The 19,757-nt window shown below is 38.0% G+C and overlaps 1 protein-coding gene across 10 annotated transcripts in view; it reads right to left on the bottom strand.

Moving 5' to 3' along the window:
- Positions 1-19,757, bottom strand: part of MLIP (muscular LMNA interacting protein) — a 106,789-nt gene that overhangs the window by 42,064 nt on the left and 44,968 nt on the right. For 6 of the 10 annotated variants that reach the window (XM_033513017.1, XM_033513016.1, XM_033513015.1 and 3 more), the window contains exons 2-5: positions 18,466-18,624; positions 16,114-16,482; positions 8,604-10,229; positions 3,052-3,123 (exon numbers count right to left, since the gene is read on the bottom strand). In XM_033513017.1, the coding sequence (XP_033368908.1) occupies positions 3,052-3,123; positions 8,604-10,229; positions 16,114-16,356 (1,941 nt within the window). In that variant the 5' untranslated portion in view covers positions 16,357-16,482; positions 18,466-18,624. The remainder of the gene's footprint in view (positions 1-3,051; positions 3,124-8,603; positions 10,230-16,113; positions 16,483-18,465; positions 18,625-19,757) is intronic. The other 4 variants (XM_033513012.1, XM_033513018.1, XM_033513014.1 and 1 more) reach the window with 4 other exon arrangements.

The raw sequence follows: 19,757 nt of genomic DNA on the forward strand, positions 1-19,757 counted from the left end.
CTCAGGCACTGTGGAGCTGTGTCCTTGCTGGTGAGGACATTGTCCTGCCATCCTTGCTGCCATCTCAGCTCCCTGCAGACAAACCCCCTCTTGCTGCTTCCTGTCAGAGCCTGACCATGCTGAGGGTACATCCCTTAAAAACAAGTTCAGTTCTTCTGGCTGTGAAGGAAGTTACAGCCCAATCTTCCCAGAGATCCTGGATAGCGCTTTTTCTGAGCAGAGAACAGGTGATGTGAGAAACATCAGGCTCATACAAACTCAAATAGCTGGGAAGTTTGCCAGTGAGGAGATTTGATGAGGTAAAGCCACTTCTGGGTTTCTCAAGGTATACACATATATAGCCAATCAGCCTTTTCTATTTATAGGCACATGCTTGAAAAACTCTGAGTAAGAGTACTGGAGGATAAGAAAAACATGTTCTAGAAAAGACATTAAGGTAATGACAGCTTAATGGTTTCATAAGCAGAAGTTGAAAAATGTTGGTTTAAATAAAAGCATCTACACAAACGTAAAAGAAAACTTGAGAAAGAAACTTAGACACCAAGAGAAAATTTAGAGGCAGATAAATCATTGCACCTTACATGGCACATGAGTGGCATTTTTCTGTCATGGGACCTAATACTGCAGATGAATTGTTTCTAAGATCACCCACAACACAATTATGACTAATTTTATTTTTCATGATCACTTAAATAATATAATTACTCACAAAGCAGGAAAAAGTTGACTTCTGACAATGTGCATTTCTAATTTAATCACATAGTTAAACACTTTTTTATCACCTTAGGCTAAAAAACATATCTAAAATTATGTTGTATTTCTAATCATATAATAATGATTTTAATGTTAATAAAACATCACTCATGCAGTTAAAATCTTACTGTCCTAAATCTCACTCTTTCAATGCTGTGTATAAAATTCTTTGTATGAAATGGGGACAACATAATTTCTGTTGTTGAGTTAGAGTGCATCATGAGATCCCCACCCAACACATTTGAGAAGAATACTTGGATATTGAGGCTTGGTACAATGAGGCCTGAGTGTGCCATGTGACTACTTCATGCTTTCTCACAGGAGTCATACTCTAAACCCTTGTTTGCTAACAAGGGACTAGTTTAGGAGCCCTACAGTTAGCTGCTGCTGCAGATCAATAGGAGATTGTTATCCATAATTCCCAAGATGGGAGAAGGCATGTACTCAGGCAATGCTGAAACATATACTCACAAAGTTACTTAGTCAAGAGTCTCTCCTGAGGGCAAATCCTATAGCAGAGAATTGATTTCTTATTAGTACTACATGACCACTTTCACTGCTGAAGGATACACCAAGGCTACGATTTTCCATAATTCAGTGGATAACCAAAAGTCTATCTAAACACAGGTGTCTTTTGAGTCGTTACTTTTTCTACACATGCTGGCATTAGATTGTACAAATCAGTTCTGTGTAATGGGGATAAGTAATGTGCAGGTTGTGAGTCAATGTCCCAGAGAGCACAGCAGGACCCTCAAAAGAAATCCATTTTCTTATGAAAAAGTGCAATAAGCTGACATAAACCCACTAGTTCACATCAGGAGTGTGATCTTAGAGTGAGTACCCTGCTCAAAGTCACCTACCTGGCTTGGGTTGCAGACTGGTTCAGTCTCACAGTGCACAAACAGTGCCTTTCAGGTGAAGTCAACCATGAAGTGGTACTTCAGGAGTTCATCAAGTTCTTCCACCCGCTAACAGGCTTTCTGCTCAAGCAAAACCCTCCCAAAATACATTCTGTAAGGGTGTAGAATCTCCTGCATCAGCTATTTTCCTTTACAGAGCTGTTTCTATTGCACTACATTGCAAGCTAAAGCAAACATAACCTTCATTAGTGCATTCAAGATTTAAGTACTGGAAGGATCATGTTTTATGCAAAGAATTAAAAAATTGTCAAAGATTAAAAAAACTTTGGAAAAGAAAGGAATGTCTCTTTTTTTCTGGAAAAGAATCTGATTTATAGCACTTAACTGATAATTACTAGATCACAATCAGTAATATTTCAAGGAAAAAATTATCATCTTCAAATTTTGTAGAGTTAAGTTCACCCTAACAAATAACTTTAGGCTTTGTAAACTACTAGTGAAATCAACCGAGCTGTATATGTGAATAAATATTTTGATGTGTAGTCAGGAATGCTTAAAGAAATTAATCAGAGGCTAAATTCCTCAACTAGGTCCTGCACAGGAAGCCTTTTCTGATAAAGCTACAAACTGGATATTAGTATGATTAAGCACGTCTCTAAATATGCAAGACACTTAGCTCATTGATCATCAGAGAAAATTTTTGTTAAACTTAGTTATTCTTTTGGGCAAAAATAATTTGGGAAAAATATTTTTAAAATAAGTATCCATGAGTATTTTGAACCCTCATGCAAAGGTTAAATTTTCAATTGACTTTCCAAGTTGAATTGTCTAAATAAACTATACATCCCAGCCTTTGCTGACCATGACTTTGGTAGTAAATCAATGTACTGAAGTCTGGGGTTTGAATCTATCTGCCTGTCCTACATAAAATTATTGTTTCTACAAACTACATATTGGGAATGGCCCACTGATGGAAGACAACAGAGGTCAGAGCAATGGCAAGGATGGCTCTCACAGTTTAACAAGACAGCTGGTCAAAATTGCATATTTTTGGATGTTAAATTTATGGGTATAAGCACAGCTGTCCAATAATCATTAACTTATCAAGATCTACTGATTGTCAGGTCCCAGAACAGCAGTGTTTCAGACATTTTCCAATAACAAGTCTGATTTTGATGTGTTGCCGTAAAAGGCTATTCCTTTAGGACACTGGGATTTTTTCCTTTTTTGTAGTAAATTAATTTTCAGAAATTCATATAGCGAAGTCTTTGATCTTCAGTGAAAGTGTTTGACCCCTGAAAATGGCTGGAATGATAATCCTGAGTAGTTAGTTCCCAGAACTTAGATTCTGCAGTATCCCCCAACAGAAATGTCAGAATTTGTAGACAAAGCTGAATGGTCTCAAATATACAATGTGATGCCCATGTCAAACACTAACCTTCTGTTCCATAAGCAATGTGTTTGTAGGGATTGCTGCAAATGCCTTGTAGCTTGTCTTGATCTTGTACTGCTAAAAGGGTAAGTCAGAAAGCAGGAAGAGAAGTAAAACAGAGTAGAAGAGAAAGAGAGGGAAGAGAGGGGAAAGGTATGACAGAATGAAAGATAATTACAATCATCTTGCAGACATGTTGCAACAAAACAATGCTTATGTATTTCCTAGAAAAACTATTTCTAAAAAAATCTAGTCTTTTTGTTAACGTTTTAAAGTTCTGGTTGTGTATGTTTTGCTCTTAGGAATGAGGTAAGACAAAGCAAATTCCCTCCACCTTATAGCTTCCAAAGTAATTTTAACCACTTCCTACTGACTACCTCCCTTAAATGAATATCACAGGAGGCTGTAAGTTTTTTCCAAGTTTTCTTGTGATTTGATATGAAAATGCATAGCTACTTCTGTCAGTACATTCACCTCAACAGCTGTTGCTGAGTGGTGTGATCCTGAACCATGAAATCAGAGGGATTTCTGTGATTGGCTATCATGAGACTGATTATGATCCTTAAATGCTGAATTGCTTGTTTGAGTGGATAGATCATTTAAATCTTCATGCAGTTTTTCATCTCCTGAATAAATGACTCTACCACCCAAACAAAATAAGTATAGGAACTCTTAACGTTCAAACAAAGCTAACAGAAAGGGCAATCTAAAAAATACAAAATGCATGGGTTTCAGTATGGAAATTTATGATCAACCTTAAAAATTATTATTTTTAAATAATTTGAATTTTAGACTATATTAGTTTGCCCCATTATTTTTAAATCTTTACAAACCATATTTTTTACATTTTGTTTGAAAATACAGAGGCAAAACTCAGTAATTTTTAAAATATTGATTAGATTCTTCTATACTTGTAGGAGTTCAAGAGGTAGGATTCTTAATCACATGACTGCTAGTATTATTTATTATCATTATTAATAATCATATAATAATAATAAATTAAATGGTGATTTGCTGCATTGTTCCCTTTTAGGTAACAATCTGACAAAAAAGTCATAAATTCATACAACAGTAGACTTTTAAGTTAGTGATTGATTATTTCTGTGGCAGTCAGTCAGAAATAAATTTAGTTGTTAATCAGGTCAGGTTTTTTTAATGTGCCATTACCTGCAACAGTAAATACTGGTGATTATGAGATAATAGTCTGAAACAGCATGTTGCACTCTGGGTCATTCTTTTGTTTACTTTTTATTTTCTTTGTATCTACTAAAGGTCTTGATGACAGCATAGTGGGCAAAATTTTAACTCAGATAAGAAATTTATCCACACACTGGTCTAGAAATAGTGTAGGGCACAAAATTTTAATTCTTTCTATGCATAATATTGTTTGCTTTCGACTTCACTCCATCTTAGTAGGAAACTGGAGAATGAGTCATTCAAGAAGTCAGTAATCACAGCAATCATATTGAATTAACAGCTTGACAAAGCAGATGAATGCAAATGCTGGAACTGATTTTTTTTCTATTTTTTTGATGGGAAGAGTTCTAGAGCATGGGAGAGTAATTCATATGAGATTTCGTGATTCTAACTTGAATGTCTTCCATTCAGGTTCTTCAGTCAACATTAATGCTTTTTATAATCATAGGCATTTCTACAGAATTAATCTCATCCTAAAGTAGACAAATAGAAAGGTAAAATAAAATCATCTTCTAAATACACCTTACTCTCTGCACTAGCTGTAATAGAATCACCTAAACTGTGCTTGGATATGTAACTTTCAAATGTCAAAAGTCATGTGAGTTGAATCCTGCCCTTCAAACGTTTAAGCAGCAACACTGCAAAGTTCCATAGATATATTTATGCATATACAAAAACTATATGCATAAGTTCAGTCATGCATAGCTATAATTATATTTTGTTATTTTAAACTAAAATAAAATACTGATCTGTGAGATGGAAGACCAAATTCCAAATATTAAAATAGGCATATTCACAAAACATATCCTTGTTTGATTATAATTGATATCCAGCTAAAATTGTATAATTGAACATATGAAATATGACTTGACTAGCACATAGGCTTTTACATATGATGAAATGTGCATCATATATGAAAAGATAACTATGATCACTTTGAGGTTAGTTGTAGTATTATATTAACTAAATAAATACACATCAGACTGTTAAAATGTAAATGTTTCTATACTGCTTTCATGTGTTTCATGACTTCCAAATACTTCAGAACCTGTGAGCAATGTGCTGTTTATGCAGGTCTGAGACAAGTGGAAAATCTTTAATTCAGTTTCTCATCTATATGAATATGTTTCTTTACACATTATTTCATGGTTTTTTAAATTATTTTTTCAATGCCTAAATACATTTAATAATCTGTTTCACAGAAATATAGCAGTAATTTTAAACAGTGGACAATTAGGTCTGCTGGCCTGCACCATGGTGCAGCCAAAAGCAAACCAATTCCTACATCAGAGCTTAGGCAAATGTCAGTCTAGGGAGTTTGGGGGAAAATGTCCTATTTTTTTTTTTTTTTTTCAAATGATCACCTGAGACACCCATGGGGAGCTGCAAAATGTGCTAGACATGTGCTACAAATGCTTAAAATCAGTGACTAAGCATGGTAGCATAGAGCTCCTTATGAATAATCTTCCTTGCTCTATGGTAGATTTTACAGCTGTGCTGAGGTTCATGTTGCTAAAGTCAGTTTGTTCCCCAGCTGTTTTGGGTAGATCTATATGCATTCCTGAGCTACATTCAAATAGGAAAAATCAAAGAATATGGAAGAATGATACACTATGAAACAACTACGAAGTTTTTTCAAACCAGAAAGCTAGAAGTTGTTATTCTAACAACTGTTCCTGCAGAATTTATCTGTCTCTACTCTGTCTCACTGTCCATTTTGGTATATTAAGTCCATGAAGGCACTATCAAAGTATCTGCAAAGTCTAGGGAGAAGGTCTTTATTTCCTGTGATCACCCAAAGTGGACACTTCCCACTGATCTGTTGATTTATGTTTATACTCACTTTGCAAAACATTCCCATTTTTAAGTAATTAACAAATACAAACCAAGGGAAAGCATATGCATATATATATACACATATATAAACAGTTAAATTAATATGTTATACTTTGATTTGCATTAATAATATATATATAATATTATCTTATATATTATATCAAAATTATATATTGTATCAAAAATATAATTTGATTTGCATAATTGGTGCATGTCCAAATTCTGGTTTAATATATGTTAGTTTAATGTTTCTTAATGTGCTACAATGACTGTTGAAGCAACATTAAGGTTGAAAAATTACACATGCCAAATTATACACACCAAAGGCAAGCACTTCTAGGTGCTGCCTTTTTCCCTCAATGTTCACTTAGCACATTCATACATGAAAAGATTTTGTCATGTGTCAACAGTCATCAGATGAAGCAATCTGCTTTTTGTCTAGTTATATAATTGAGCTGATTACTACTAAAGAGACCTAAATGCTGATTAGGATATTAAAGTTCTCTCTCCTCAAAACTTTTCTTTTTTTCTCTGGAAATGTACTGAGATTTGAGGCTGGAGTTACACTGGACAGCCTGCTCCCTTTAACACATCAGCAAAGTTCAATGAGTTATATCATCATCTAGGAATGGAAATAAGTGAGAGCAGGGTGGGGGGAGGGGGGTTGAACGGACAGCATTATTAACAGTAGATGAAGTCTCAGACTCACATTTTAAAGACATGAGAGACCTTTCCTGCACTGAATACCCAGCTCTATTAGATTTAGATATTTTAGGTCTCCCACATCTGCAGCTGAGTCAGCTTTGTATACATGATTTAAAATTAAACTGGACTAATGGTCCAAGTCTGGTATACTGGTGGACACTCTCCCAGTCTCCATGGGATGGTGGGGCAGTTTCAAAAGTGCTACCATATTACATGATAAAGCAGAATTAGTAGGAAAAGGGGCAGTAGGAAAGACAGAAGAAATATAGCAACCTCTGCAAATATAAACCCAGGCAATAGCTTTGTGTCACAAGCAGAGAATTTCCTTACTGCCAGAGATCTCACAGTGCTCAATGCACCAGCTATCGGGAACTGCAACTGTTTTGCAACCTGCAGGCTTGGTCATGCATTCGTTTGGTCTCAGGGGCTTTTTTCTTGGAATTTCTACAATTTCATATCACTTTTTGTTTCATTAACTAATACTGACAGGGTGTAACACTATACAGCTCTGCTCAGCACAATGGTTCCTCTTGGCTTGTTTGGATTTTAAAAGAACTATTCATGACAATTGCTACTTTGTGCTGATTTTAACCTCTCATTTCCAATTAACATTTTTAAGTCACTCCTGCCATGACCAAGCTGTTAGGATCACATCTGACACAACTTGATCTGGCAGACCAGGCTGTAATTTTGTGCTGTGAGCAAATAAATCAATACACCATTATAGACTTTGTATGATGGGCAGAGCTCAGATGTGAGTTAGAGGAAGGGAACACAGCACAAGGGAAGCACAGAGTAGAAAAATAAGATAAAAGAGGCTGGAAAGCCTCCAGCAGCTCTGATGTCTTCTGCAACTAACTCCTCCATTTTGCATAGAAGTTCCTCTTGTTTTCACCTACCTGCTGCATGTTTTTGGATATCCCTTTCCCTTTAAATCTACAGTGTGACTGGTTCCCAAGCCCTCCTGCAGCAATTGCCATCATTGCTTATTCTCACTCTGTGATGGCTCTCCTGCCTTTGGGCAGATGACAAGCAGCAGGAGCATGGCTCATCTGCCAGGTGTGAGACTTTTGTATTTGCAGTAGTTTGGGCTGTAGGCAGCTTGGCTTTTCTTTCCTCCTTATCCTCTGTCTAGCACAACAAGATCAGAGAAGTACAAAAGAAAGGGAAGAAGCAGGAGACTGTCCTCATCTTCCCTTGCTGGCCTTTGACCACAAAGTCTTCACTCAGGCTGAGCTCATTATCTCCTCTGGGCTAGTCCAGGGGTGGCTGGGGTGAGGAAAGCCTCCTGGGAAGTGAGGAGGACAGGAGGGATGGGAATCACTAATCAGTGGAACAGCTAGTTCACATCAATCAGATTAAGCAGCTTCTTCCTCAGCCCTGCACCTAAGATCACCACACTTCTATTACTTTCCCTGGGAACACATATGGATTTACTTTAGAATGGGATGAATAGTTGCCTCATGGTTGATTTTGATACACCAGGATTTTAGGCAAGCTTCACAAATAAGTGTACCAAATGTACATCAGAGCCATCGGACACAAATCCATCCTTAGCAGTAAAACCTTCTTACTCAAGAATAAAGTATCTTCTTTTTTGTGCTAAAGGATTCCTACATCTTTTCCAGAATACAGAACACACTGCTTGAAATTTGAAGGGTAGGATTTCATTTTCACTATCTTCACTACTGATACAAAACCTGTTCCTTTTCCACATTTTTTCCACGCCCCATTTATTTTACTAGTATTCTGCACCATGTGTGTGATTTCCTCCTACAGGGACAAAGAACTATTATAAAATAAGCATGCACCAAGAGTACCTTGGGTTTGATGTTTTCATGGTCAGGAGTCAGGGAAAAAGACTGTGATGAAGTCAGCTCTCTGGGTCTTGATGGCAGTGTGCCTGGTGACTTGTCTGAGATGGGAGATCTGCACTTTAACACTGATGAGGTGGCAGAATGCTCAGGTCTCGGAGAGGAGGAGTTAGACCTAAAATTCGCTTGCACCAATGAAGAATTAAATTGCAGAGGATGGGAATTAGCATTACCAGTTTGTGGAACCAGTGGGGTAGAGAGAGGACGTGGGAGAGACCACTGCTTTGAGATGCTAGAAGGGGTAGGAGAGGAGGTACTGATCTCCTGAACAGATGTTTGGGGTGAATCTGATTTAGATCTAGAAGGTGAGTACAAAAGACTTGGGGAAGGAGATGAGTGTTTTTCTGTGGTAGGAGACAAAGCACCAGTAAGACTGGTAGAAGAAAGCAAAGGATATGACTGGCAAGTAAAGATGGGTGAGTAAGTGCGTACTCTCTGAGACTTCTGAGGTGCCCGGGACCTGGAGGCAGAATACTCCAGCCCTTCTGGAGAAGGAGAGGTGGGATGTGCAAAGGAAGAAGGAGCTGGGACACAAGGAGGAGGCAGTGAAGATGGCAAGTCTGGAGAGGTGACTGATCTATGGGAGAAGACAGCAGAGGACAAAGAATTTTGGCAGTCTGGAGAAAGCGATTGAATGGAAGGGTGCTTTTTAGGAGAAAGGGATCTTGCACAAGGGGTGATATGAGGCTTGGAAGGTAAAGGCAGATGCTGAGCCCATCCTGAAAGACAATAATCCTCTTTGCTGGGAGAATTTGGCCTTATAGGAGGACTTGAAACAGATTTCTTGGGGGTTGGGGGAGTTGTTTTGAACTTTTGATCTATTGCAAGTGTTGAGGAACTAAGGGAGCTAGGGGAAAATGTGGGACAAGAAGCAGGAGACAGTGGTCTCCGCTGAGAGGAGCCTGATCTCAAAATAGCAGTTAAGAGAGTCAGTCTGGTTGGCAGAGGGGATTTGACTCTTGACTTGGCTGAATTTCCTCTGGATAATGTTTGTGTGCAAGGCTCATTTATACTACATATGGTCGAAGAGGACCCATAAAGAGAGGGTGGAGACAATGGTTTAGGGGTAGGAGATAATGAATGTGTTACTATATGTACAGGGAGAGGAGACAGAGAATCCAAACTTTTGGAAGAACTGGGGGATACAGACTGAGCTAAACATCCTTGAATTTCAGTTGAACATGGAGGGTTGGAGGAAAGACTTGGACTCCTTGCCAGAACAGAGGATGTGGTGAAGTCTCCCATTTTGCAAACACAGCCAGGGCTATAGAGACTTGGTGTTTGTAGGTTATCAGACAATCGAGGAGTAGAGTACCAACTCTTTGATGCAGAAGAGGACATTTTAGACATTGAGGGAGGTGAACTATGGGAAGCAGACTGAAAGTAGAGAGATGAGTCTTGCTTAGAAAACCTGGTTGCTGACTGCCAGTTGTTACAGGAATCTTCCAGCGAAGAGGCTTGATTCATGTTAACCATGGCACCACACGCTACTTTCTGATTAATTGGAGAAATTAAGTGGACAGCAGGTGGTTTAGAGGAAAGATGATCAGAGGTGGAAAGAGTAGAAATTAACTGGAGAGAAAAAAAAAACAAAAACAGAATTGTTAAAATAGGTGGAACTTGTGGAACTGTTAAACACCCCACATTTCAGTCCTGTTGTCATGCATATAGGGTTTCCATTAGTACTGCTGTGTGGGTTAAAAGCACAGGGCTGTTTTAAGCATGGACATAGGACCTGATGGATAAGGACTACATGGGGAGGTGACTGAGGCAGACAAGCTACGTGGTACTTTGCGTTTATGACACCTCAGCTTTGCTGATATAAACAAGGTTCAAGGCTACAGTATTTTTCATTTTAGGTAAAACCCAAGACAGTAGTGCCAGGAGTGTCTGGAATCATGTGATGCCATCCACATTATATAAACACAATGGAAGTAAGAAAATTGCAATAGTGTCCCATCTCACTTTGCCAGTTCAGTGGAAAACAGGCTTTCTGAAAATAGGATTCAAGTCAAGTGTTCTTTCTCTCGTTCAGTAAACAACCCCTTCTGCAGCACTGTGATATCAGAATGAAAAATTTGCTTGGGACTACTTAATTCAGACACCCAGTCTGCTTTTCACTTCTTCTGTCATTCACAGAGCAGAGCATTTGACAGTTTGCAGGCTTGTAAGAGTCCTTATCCCCTTTTCCACAGTCTTTCGATACACTAATAAAACAGTAATGAGCTCTTTCATGAGTGTCTTTTTTCTTGGGTCTATTCTAATTAGGATTTGTCAAAACTAATTAGAGCATACAAGTATATTATCAACCTGTTATACAGTTTCATGCTCCTAAAGAAAGAAATTCTTTCAAAATCTTCCAAGTTATTATAATGCTGAAATTAAAAACTGAGGTATACACAATATGAATAAAACATATCAATATGAAATAGTGATTAAAGTCAACTGTAAAACCGAAAGGATACAAATTGTTGTCTAACATTTGACTGAGCAATTTGATAGCAGAGAAATTAACTCTAATTTCATCAAACTAGATGTAAATATAAGAACACCTATTTAACTATTGTTAGATACCCTGAAAGTATTATGCAGCTCTATAAAAGACTATTATATCATTCAGTTTCAACACATGACTTGCTCATGGCTGTGGCTCAGCCTATGAATTATATTTTTAATACATATGTAGTACCCATAATAAAGAGGAATTACAATGATGATGATGATTATGATGATTATTATGTAATACAGTATTGATATGTCACAAAACGAAAATAAGAACAAAACAGCTAATTTTCAAGTGAGAGCAGGTGCTTGAAGAAGCTGTAATAGAAGAGCAAGACTTAAAAGCTTTCAAGGATGAAACTATACTAAATATAGCCTAAACACACACTTCAAAACCCTATCAGCCCTTATAACTTAAAATCAGTGAGCTCTTTCTACTAAATGGTACCATACAAATAGCAAGCCTTTTAAACTAAAGACACTTTCTGTATAAGCTAACTTCAGAAATGCCGGGTAAATGCTTTTATTTATAGGAATAAACATAGAACATCCAAATGCCTTTACAACAACACTAACTTCCCTTTGTTTTATACATGTGTTAAGGGGTCCTGTTTCAGAGTGGAAATTCAATGGATGTAACAGGGAAATATTGGAATATAAAAATTAATGTTGTTTATATCATTGTACCTTTATTTTATTGGACTGAGAAATTAGGATTCTTGCTGAAAAATAAGACGAAGCAAAAATACTGGAAATTTATAATAATTTAACACTATTTAATCATTATGAAAAATTATTGTTAAATTTTTCATGAAAGATAAAATTATTTAACAAGTTGAAAATCAGTGTGGTAATAAATCTGATAATTTGAAGCAGCCTCATGAATTTAATAATGAATTCTGGAAATTAATCAACTACCAAAAGAGAGTTGGGGTATGAAATCTCTGTATTTCAAAATAGAATAGATAGATTTCCCTTACAAAGACAACAGATTAAAGGAAAGGAACAAATGTGAAACTTCATAATAAAATCACAGGATGTGCAGTAACTTCTAATTAGTTAAAACTTAAGATTTATAAGCAGCTATAAAAACATTTGTGGTAGCAGATGACAAATACGCTCCTGCAAGTAAGATAAAGACATTTTGCAGTATTCTTCCAGTTAAAATACCGCTGAACATTTACTTGCTGAGCTAATTGAGCCATTAGTCAAGTCTCCAGAAATTATTTTGCTATTGCAACACAGTATTAATAACCACATCTATAGATGATCAACCTCTTATTTACAGGATCAGGAAATCACAATCAATGATCAAAATCAATGGGATGGAAGTGACTTCCAGAGGTCATCTAGTCCAGCCTCCTACTCAAAGCAGGGCTCTCACCAGCACCAGTGGCTCAGCTCAGCTGTGGCCGTGTCTCCTCAGGCTCCAGAGCTCTAATGGAGCTCCAGCACCCCCAGGCAGCCTGTGCCAGTGCTGCACCACATCCCACTGAGGAAGCTGCTTCTGATGTCCAGATGGGATCTCCCATGCTGTGATTTGCAGCCACTGCTGCCTCACCTGGCACTTCAGAGGAGAGTTTGGCTCTGTCATGTCATAACTGCCCTGCAAGTGGTTCTGGGCAGCTCCCAGATGCCTCCTTGGCTGTCTCTTGGTGGGAGTCAACACAGCCAGCTCCTTTAGCCTCACCTCACAAGTGTCCCAGATATATTTACACTTCTGTGCTGGACCCCATTCCCTTCCTCACATCTGTCTTGAATTTCAGAGTTGCTGGCCACCAAACTGAGCACGGCTTTACAGTTGCAGCCTCAACAGTGCCAGGCGAGATATAGTAACTTCCCTCAATCAGTGGATTTCTTTCTGTTCAGTTTCTCTACTGGTTTAAAACCATCCTGTAGGTGAATTGGATTAGTGCAGAAGAAGTGACTGACCAAAGTAGATTTGTGTTTCTTTGGTCTGTGATTCAACTGCAAGCTTTTTTCTCTTCTTGTGAGCACCTCAGATATTCGTGTCCCAAAAATGTATGAAGAAAGCTGAAATAGGTGACAACGTTATGTTAGCACAAAGGGGTAAAAGGCACTTGAAAAAGATCTCGATGCCTTGTAGTTAACCATTCCAGAATTATCAAAGTGGACATAATACTAATGTTGAGCCTTGCCCAGAAGACCTTCAGCACATTTGAAATGGCAGAACTGAGCTGGATAAAGCAAATGGTCATTCTGGTGAGGCCACAGAGTTTTGGATGGGCACAAAAGACGTGGTTAGTTGTACAAGCAACACCCTGAAAGATGTGCTGGTCAAACAGGAAAAGGGAGAGTGTGAAAACTGAGAGCCCAAAAGGCAGAAATCATGTCTGAGTGAATTATGTCTTCAATTTAGACCTGATCCTGGGCCCAGTTAAACATGCTTTGATCTCAGTAGAATCTAATTATAGATAGGAAAAAGTAAAAGCAAATTACCTACAAAGACTGCAACCTGAGAACCAGAAAGTCAGAAGAAAATACTGGAAACTGTGGAAAACTTGAAAAAAATCCCTAGAGACACAGTAAATCAGACTGTGAGCTGAGACCAAATTAATATAAATGCTATATAGAACAGTCCACTTTATCCCAACAAGGAAGGTGCATTGTCCAAGCAAAGGCAGGAGTTTATAGGGAATCCTGACTTACTTGTCTGGAAAAGCCAAACCAGATGGCACTCAATGGACAGAGGTGCATCAAATGACTTCCAGTAACTAAAAATCCTTCTGGTTACTGATCTCTCACAGCATGCCAAGAAATTTCTCCAAGCTGAGCTCATGCCCTGACATTCAGGGAAGCAGACATCCCGTCCAACCCAAAGGGTAAATTCCCAAAGGCAGGAGTCATTCTGACACACTCTTTCATGGCTAGGCTCTCTTTAACATTAAAAAAAAATAAAATAAAATAAATAACCCCAAACACAATATATAAACATTAAACTATTACCAAAAAGTTCCAAATGTGACCAGATTATGTTTTTTCAACCCTTGAATATAGCATGGCATTTTACATCAGTCAGTGTCTCTACGTCTTACAGAACAGAAATTTACATTTTTTTAATGTTTTCCTTTTTTCCTTTTGTTTAAACAAAGTCAGAAGTGAATGAAGCTGAATGAGCCCTCTGGGTCAGAGTGATCCCTTCTGCAGCACAATCGTCCCCAATACTGATCTGTGCTTTTTTCACACCTGACAGGAAGCTCCTCAATCTAATTATGCTTTTAAGTTACTGTAATGTTGTATGCAATAACTCTCAAAAGGGACTGATACTACCCTTATAATCCAAGAACTGAAAAGGTAGCCCATATATGGATTTCTTTGTAAAAAAGAAATGTACCAGCAGATAAACCATGTGTCTCTTTAATATTTTTAAAATTTTTCCTTCATTTCAGGAGTGATGATCCTTCATTAGATAACAAGTTGGAAAGAGTGATGCCCAAGGAAACACCTTGTAACCAGAACAACAGTGAAAGGCAGCTTAGTAAAAATATCTTTTTATGAAGCAATATAGATGGCTAAAGACACTGAGATAAGGAAGCAAGTATAGTCTTGAAAACTTGTGACTAAAAAATAATGACCAGATATTTAATTACCCATATTACACACTGCCTCTCTTCCTGTTCAGGTGAATAGTTAGCAAAAATGGGCTAAATTTCTTGTTCTGTGCAACCTTTATCTTCCATTACCTAAGCAAGCCCCTCTTTACTTCTCAAGTCACCAGAAGTTTAAGAAAGATCCATCAGAGGAGCTCTTCTGTATAGTATTCCAAAATTCACCCAATTTCTGTAAAAGCTCTTAAAAAAAATACCCAAGTAAGAATGAACATTGCTAAAGTAAATTTTACTAAGTATTTCCTCAGAACAAATATTCTACAGGCTTCTTCCTCTATGTTACCTATGATTTTAACTTTCCTCATGGAAAATTCTCACTGACTTTAGGAGTTTCTCAGAAGAAATGAACATTTCATACCACTGCGAATCCCAAACCAGAGTGGATTTCTTATTCACAATCTTCAGTCAAAAATTGACACTGAATTTGATGAAAAACTGAGCAACAAAACTGTCAAAAGTATTTCAACACAAGATAGGAAATCCTATTTATTTTCATAAACAAAGCAGACATGCTTAATACTTGCTTTTAAATTATCTGTGAAGAATGGCATTGTCAAGTGATGGTAACCCAGTCAAGGTCAAAAGAAATGCCTGAATTTATTTCATGTGAGAAGGATGTTGCTATTTTGCTAAAGGTTAGATTTTCCATTGCATATATACCCTTCAATATATATCAGTGCTCTGCCCAAGATGGGGGACATTAACTTTTCATGCAGTAGTTTGGATTGATGCATTTTGTAAACGAAATATTTCAAAGACCCTTTTTGGAAATGCCCGAGAGAGAATTGGAAATTCAATAAGTCAATAAACTCACCTATAAATATCCCCATAAAATAGAAATTTTATCTTCATTACCTCTTTACACTTGTGCAAAGTCAGGTGTACCAACAAACAATCTGAATAATAGGATTTTTACAGCCTCTTTCTCATGCATAAAGGACTGCAAGATGTGCTGAGGAGAAAAAAGAATCTAGGTCTGGGAAGTCTGATGCTAATAATTCAAATGATCTTGAGGCTCCATTTATTTCAATGACCTTACCGAATTTAGACTAGCTCGGAATCTAACATCTCCTGAATAACTTGCTGTCATGATGAGCTGCCCTCAAAGGAAAGAACATATCTACCTCGTCTGCTTCACACACACACCAGAATCATATGGAAAGGCAGCAAGTCAAAAGGGTTGGGCCACCTCCTTAAGGTCCAAATGTTGCAGAAATAGTCAATGAAAATGTTAATTAAAGAACAAATTGACAAGCTGTTGTACAAACTGGCTCCACATCCTGAAATGTTTAGAAAGCAAAGGTTATCTCTAAAGAGCTTGTTACCTGATGTTTTTGTGGATCAGTAGTACTGTGAGAAAGTGCAGCACCTGGAAGGTGCCCATCGCCAGGAGGTTTCCCTGCCCCGGTGCTGGGAGAAACATGGGATGTGGTCAGCAGCTGAGCACTGATGGGACCATAGCCATTGGAAGGTTGATGAACATTGTTTGAGGCAGCAGCTACTTCATCTTCATCACCGGAGTCCGTAATCAGGATAAACTCAGCCTTAAAAAGGTCATTCTCCTGCATTTCTCCTTTGCTTGGATTATACCCTGGGGACTGGAAAGCTGTTCGGGTGCTGTCTGTACAGACAGTGGACACACAATCTTGTTTGGTCCCACTCTTTAAGACCAGCTCATCAGAGACTGCGTCAGACTGCAAAAGATACAAGGAAAAATATCCCAATTAACTGCATTTTATTTGTGTTCCCCAAAATGTGAAGCAAATTTGTCTCTGCACTACCAAAAGCGCAGCGGGCAAATGAAGAATTTTAGGCATGAGTACACAGCAGAAACCATTCCCCAGGGAGTCCCAGTTTCCAGCCCCCAGCCTAAGCTGTGGGGGCTGCCTTCCCAGCTACTCACAGAGCAACAGGGGGCTCTGAGCACAGCCATGGCCCGAGACACGGCAGGCACTGGGAAGGAGGGTGCAGTGAAGCCGAATGAGCTGTCAGACACACTACACCAGACACGATGGGAAGGCATCCCGACTGCGGGATCCACGGAGCAGACAATGCTCCTCAGAGGAGCAAATATGGGACAAAACCTATACATATTAATGAAGAAACAAAGGCCCTTAAGACAAGGCATTCTCTGAAGACAGCACACAGACTCAGAGGTCAGAGAGCTTTACTGAATGTTCAAGCTTCGCTTGACCTGTGCTTGGCAGCACAGACCACAATTGTTCTTCATATTTTCTGCAATTTCCACATCCAGTATGTCATTTCTCAAGCATGCTTCAGATAAAAGCAGGAATAGTGCAGACTGCACATATGACACATATGTTAAAGCATTCATTATCAAACTGCTACTGTAAATCATATTTTCCTTAGAGGAAGAATCAGGTAAATAAATAGAAATATTGTGTACTGCAAGAGGAAGCCTCCAGATGGGGCTCATATTTGAATGTTGCTTGAGGAACACGGTAATTATGAATTTCCGCTTCACTTGCAGCTCCATGAGTCCTGCAGTTCAGTTATTTGAAAAAATATTGGACCGCAAAGGGGGGATATCACCTTTATGAGTTTGAAAGTGTTATTTTGATTATTTGATGTTGGTTGCTGAAATATTGTTCAGGTTCTAGACATTTTAGAAGAGGGAGTAATCTGTGCTATGAAGGCCTCACAACTGCATCAACTGCCAGAAAAGTTTCCTCTGTCTTCAGAGAAAGACATGAGGATGGATGACAGGAAGACCTGATTCTGATTTATCCTGGGAATTACTTATAACAAAACCAATATAAGCAGCTGTAAATGTAGCTAATGAGCAAAACTGTCTGGAGATAATATTCCAGTGAATATCTCTTCAAATATACCCATCCTTTGCCCAGGCCTAATCCCTTTTTCAACAGATAGGGAACTGAAATGCTGGAACATGTTCAGGTCAGAGGGCTGCAAAATCCTGTGAAAAGTTTATTGGAAATTGTAAAAAAATTTATATGGAAAAGAACCCAAAACTGCAGCCTCAGCAGTTGTTGGTTTCTTTTTTACCTTCAGTCCCAGGGGAGGAGCTGTTACACAAAAGCAGAATTGCCATAAGCATTAATATTAGCCAGAGGACTGTGGTAGCCTTTTAACCAGCATGGAATAAAATAAGAGGGCATTAAGTGTTGTGAGCCAGGAAAGGAGTAATAAACAAAGGGTTGACTAAAGGAAGGAGAGACAGGAATGTTGTGCTGCTGGCTTCACCATTGCAGGAAGACAAGCTTTCAAAAATCCAAAGCTCGCTTCCACTTTGATGCATTACAACACAGCTGTGCAAGGAATTGGCACTTTTCTGGAAGCCGCGGCATTCGCTGAAACCAGGATCCAGTGAACAACTCCTGGTCAATTTCCATGTGATAACAGTCCTTGCACACCACCCTTGAAGATCTAGAGGGAATGCCCCTCATCTGCCACTGCATGACTGACAGGACAGAATTGAGATGATGAAGGGTTTCCTTCCAATATAAAATCTGCGAAAGGCAAAGGAAACTATTGAGCAGACGCTCACCTTCTCTTGCACAGTGATTCCACACCTTGGTAATTAAACCAAGCCAAGAAACCATTCAAGAGTAAGAGCTTCAGTTCAGCAATGCTCAGAATAAAATTTTCTTTATTTTTTGAAGAAGAGAAAAAAAATAATGCAAACAAAAATCTACCTTATTTACAATTTTTTGGTTGCTCAGATCCTTTGGTTCCTCTGGAATTGTCACAAGGAACTTAGAGATATCCACAATCTCAAAATGAGTTGGAAGTTGTCCAATGGATGGTACGAATGTGAACGTCAATGGCTTGGTTCCAGATTCTTGTGAAGAGACCTACAAAACATAAGATTCGTTCAACTTCTTTATTCAAATAAGACAATTTTTATCAGAGTTGAGATAATATTAATAACATGATATAATTCATCTACAAAACTTGCATGTCTGTTATTAACTCTACTGGTCATTGTTTCGGTGGGTTTTTTTAATTGGCTAATTGTATATTAAAGCCTTATTTAACAGATAGAATACTGCCTTGGCTATACTTATCAACATTCTCTATATTCTAGTGGTGTGGCACAGCAGACAGGGGAATTTTTATTTATAGCTTGCTATTTTTTCAATTTTCCATAACAAAATCAAAAAGCCATATTCAGTCCATTTCAAGGCTGTTTTTATCATTGTTTAACTCCACTTTAGTAGGACAACAATTCAATTATACCAGTGTATCTGTGCAAATCATAGCCCCTAGAGTATTTGCTTAACAAAAACCAAATTTGAAATACCTTTGCTCTGCAAAAAAATAAAAAATTTAAAGCAAAAGATGTTCACATTTTCTAATGCAAATGCAGCCAATTCTGAGCAATATCTGAAATAAATTGTGATTTAAGTATCTTCTCCATTTTCTTTGGGCTTTCCATCCACATACACCAACAAATTGTTTGTCTGTCTGCTTATTTCTCCCTCCCCCTGTTGCCCTCTCAGTAGGACTGTGTATATAAGGCCTGAATGCACTAAGACAGACTAAATGAAGGCAATTTCACCTAAATGTTCAATTTTATCAGAGTGGTCTTCGATCACTTGAATTCCCTTCACATGAGATGGATCAGGGAAACAAAGTCCACATCATTGTAAAACTCTCAGTTGCTTTGCCAGATATCAGGAACTGTACATGCCTTTGCAAGGCAAATAGAGGGAACCACATCCCAAACCACTGAATCTGACATGATGACTTTTCCACTCTTTGTTGGTAAAAAAAAAATATTTTTTCTGATACAAAACTATGGAGTACACTGATTTTCCTTTGTCATATCATCTGATGTAAACCTTACATAAGACTGTTAATTGTCTTTTCAATGAACTCTAATATGTAGAGGCTTGAGCTGTACTGAATCATACAGGAAAACAGGATTATTGCTTTATCTCACTTTTTTTTTGTTGCTTATTTGAAGTGAAACAAATTGAAGAAC

Source organism: Parus major, chromosome 3, assembly GCF_001522545.3.
Source record: "Parus major isolate Abel chromosome 3, Parus_major1.1, whole genome shotgun sequence".
Classification (NCBI taxonomy): Eukaryota; Metazoa; Chordata; class Aves; order Passeriformes; family Paridae; genus Parus; species Parus major.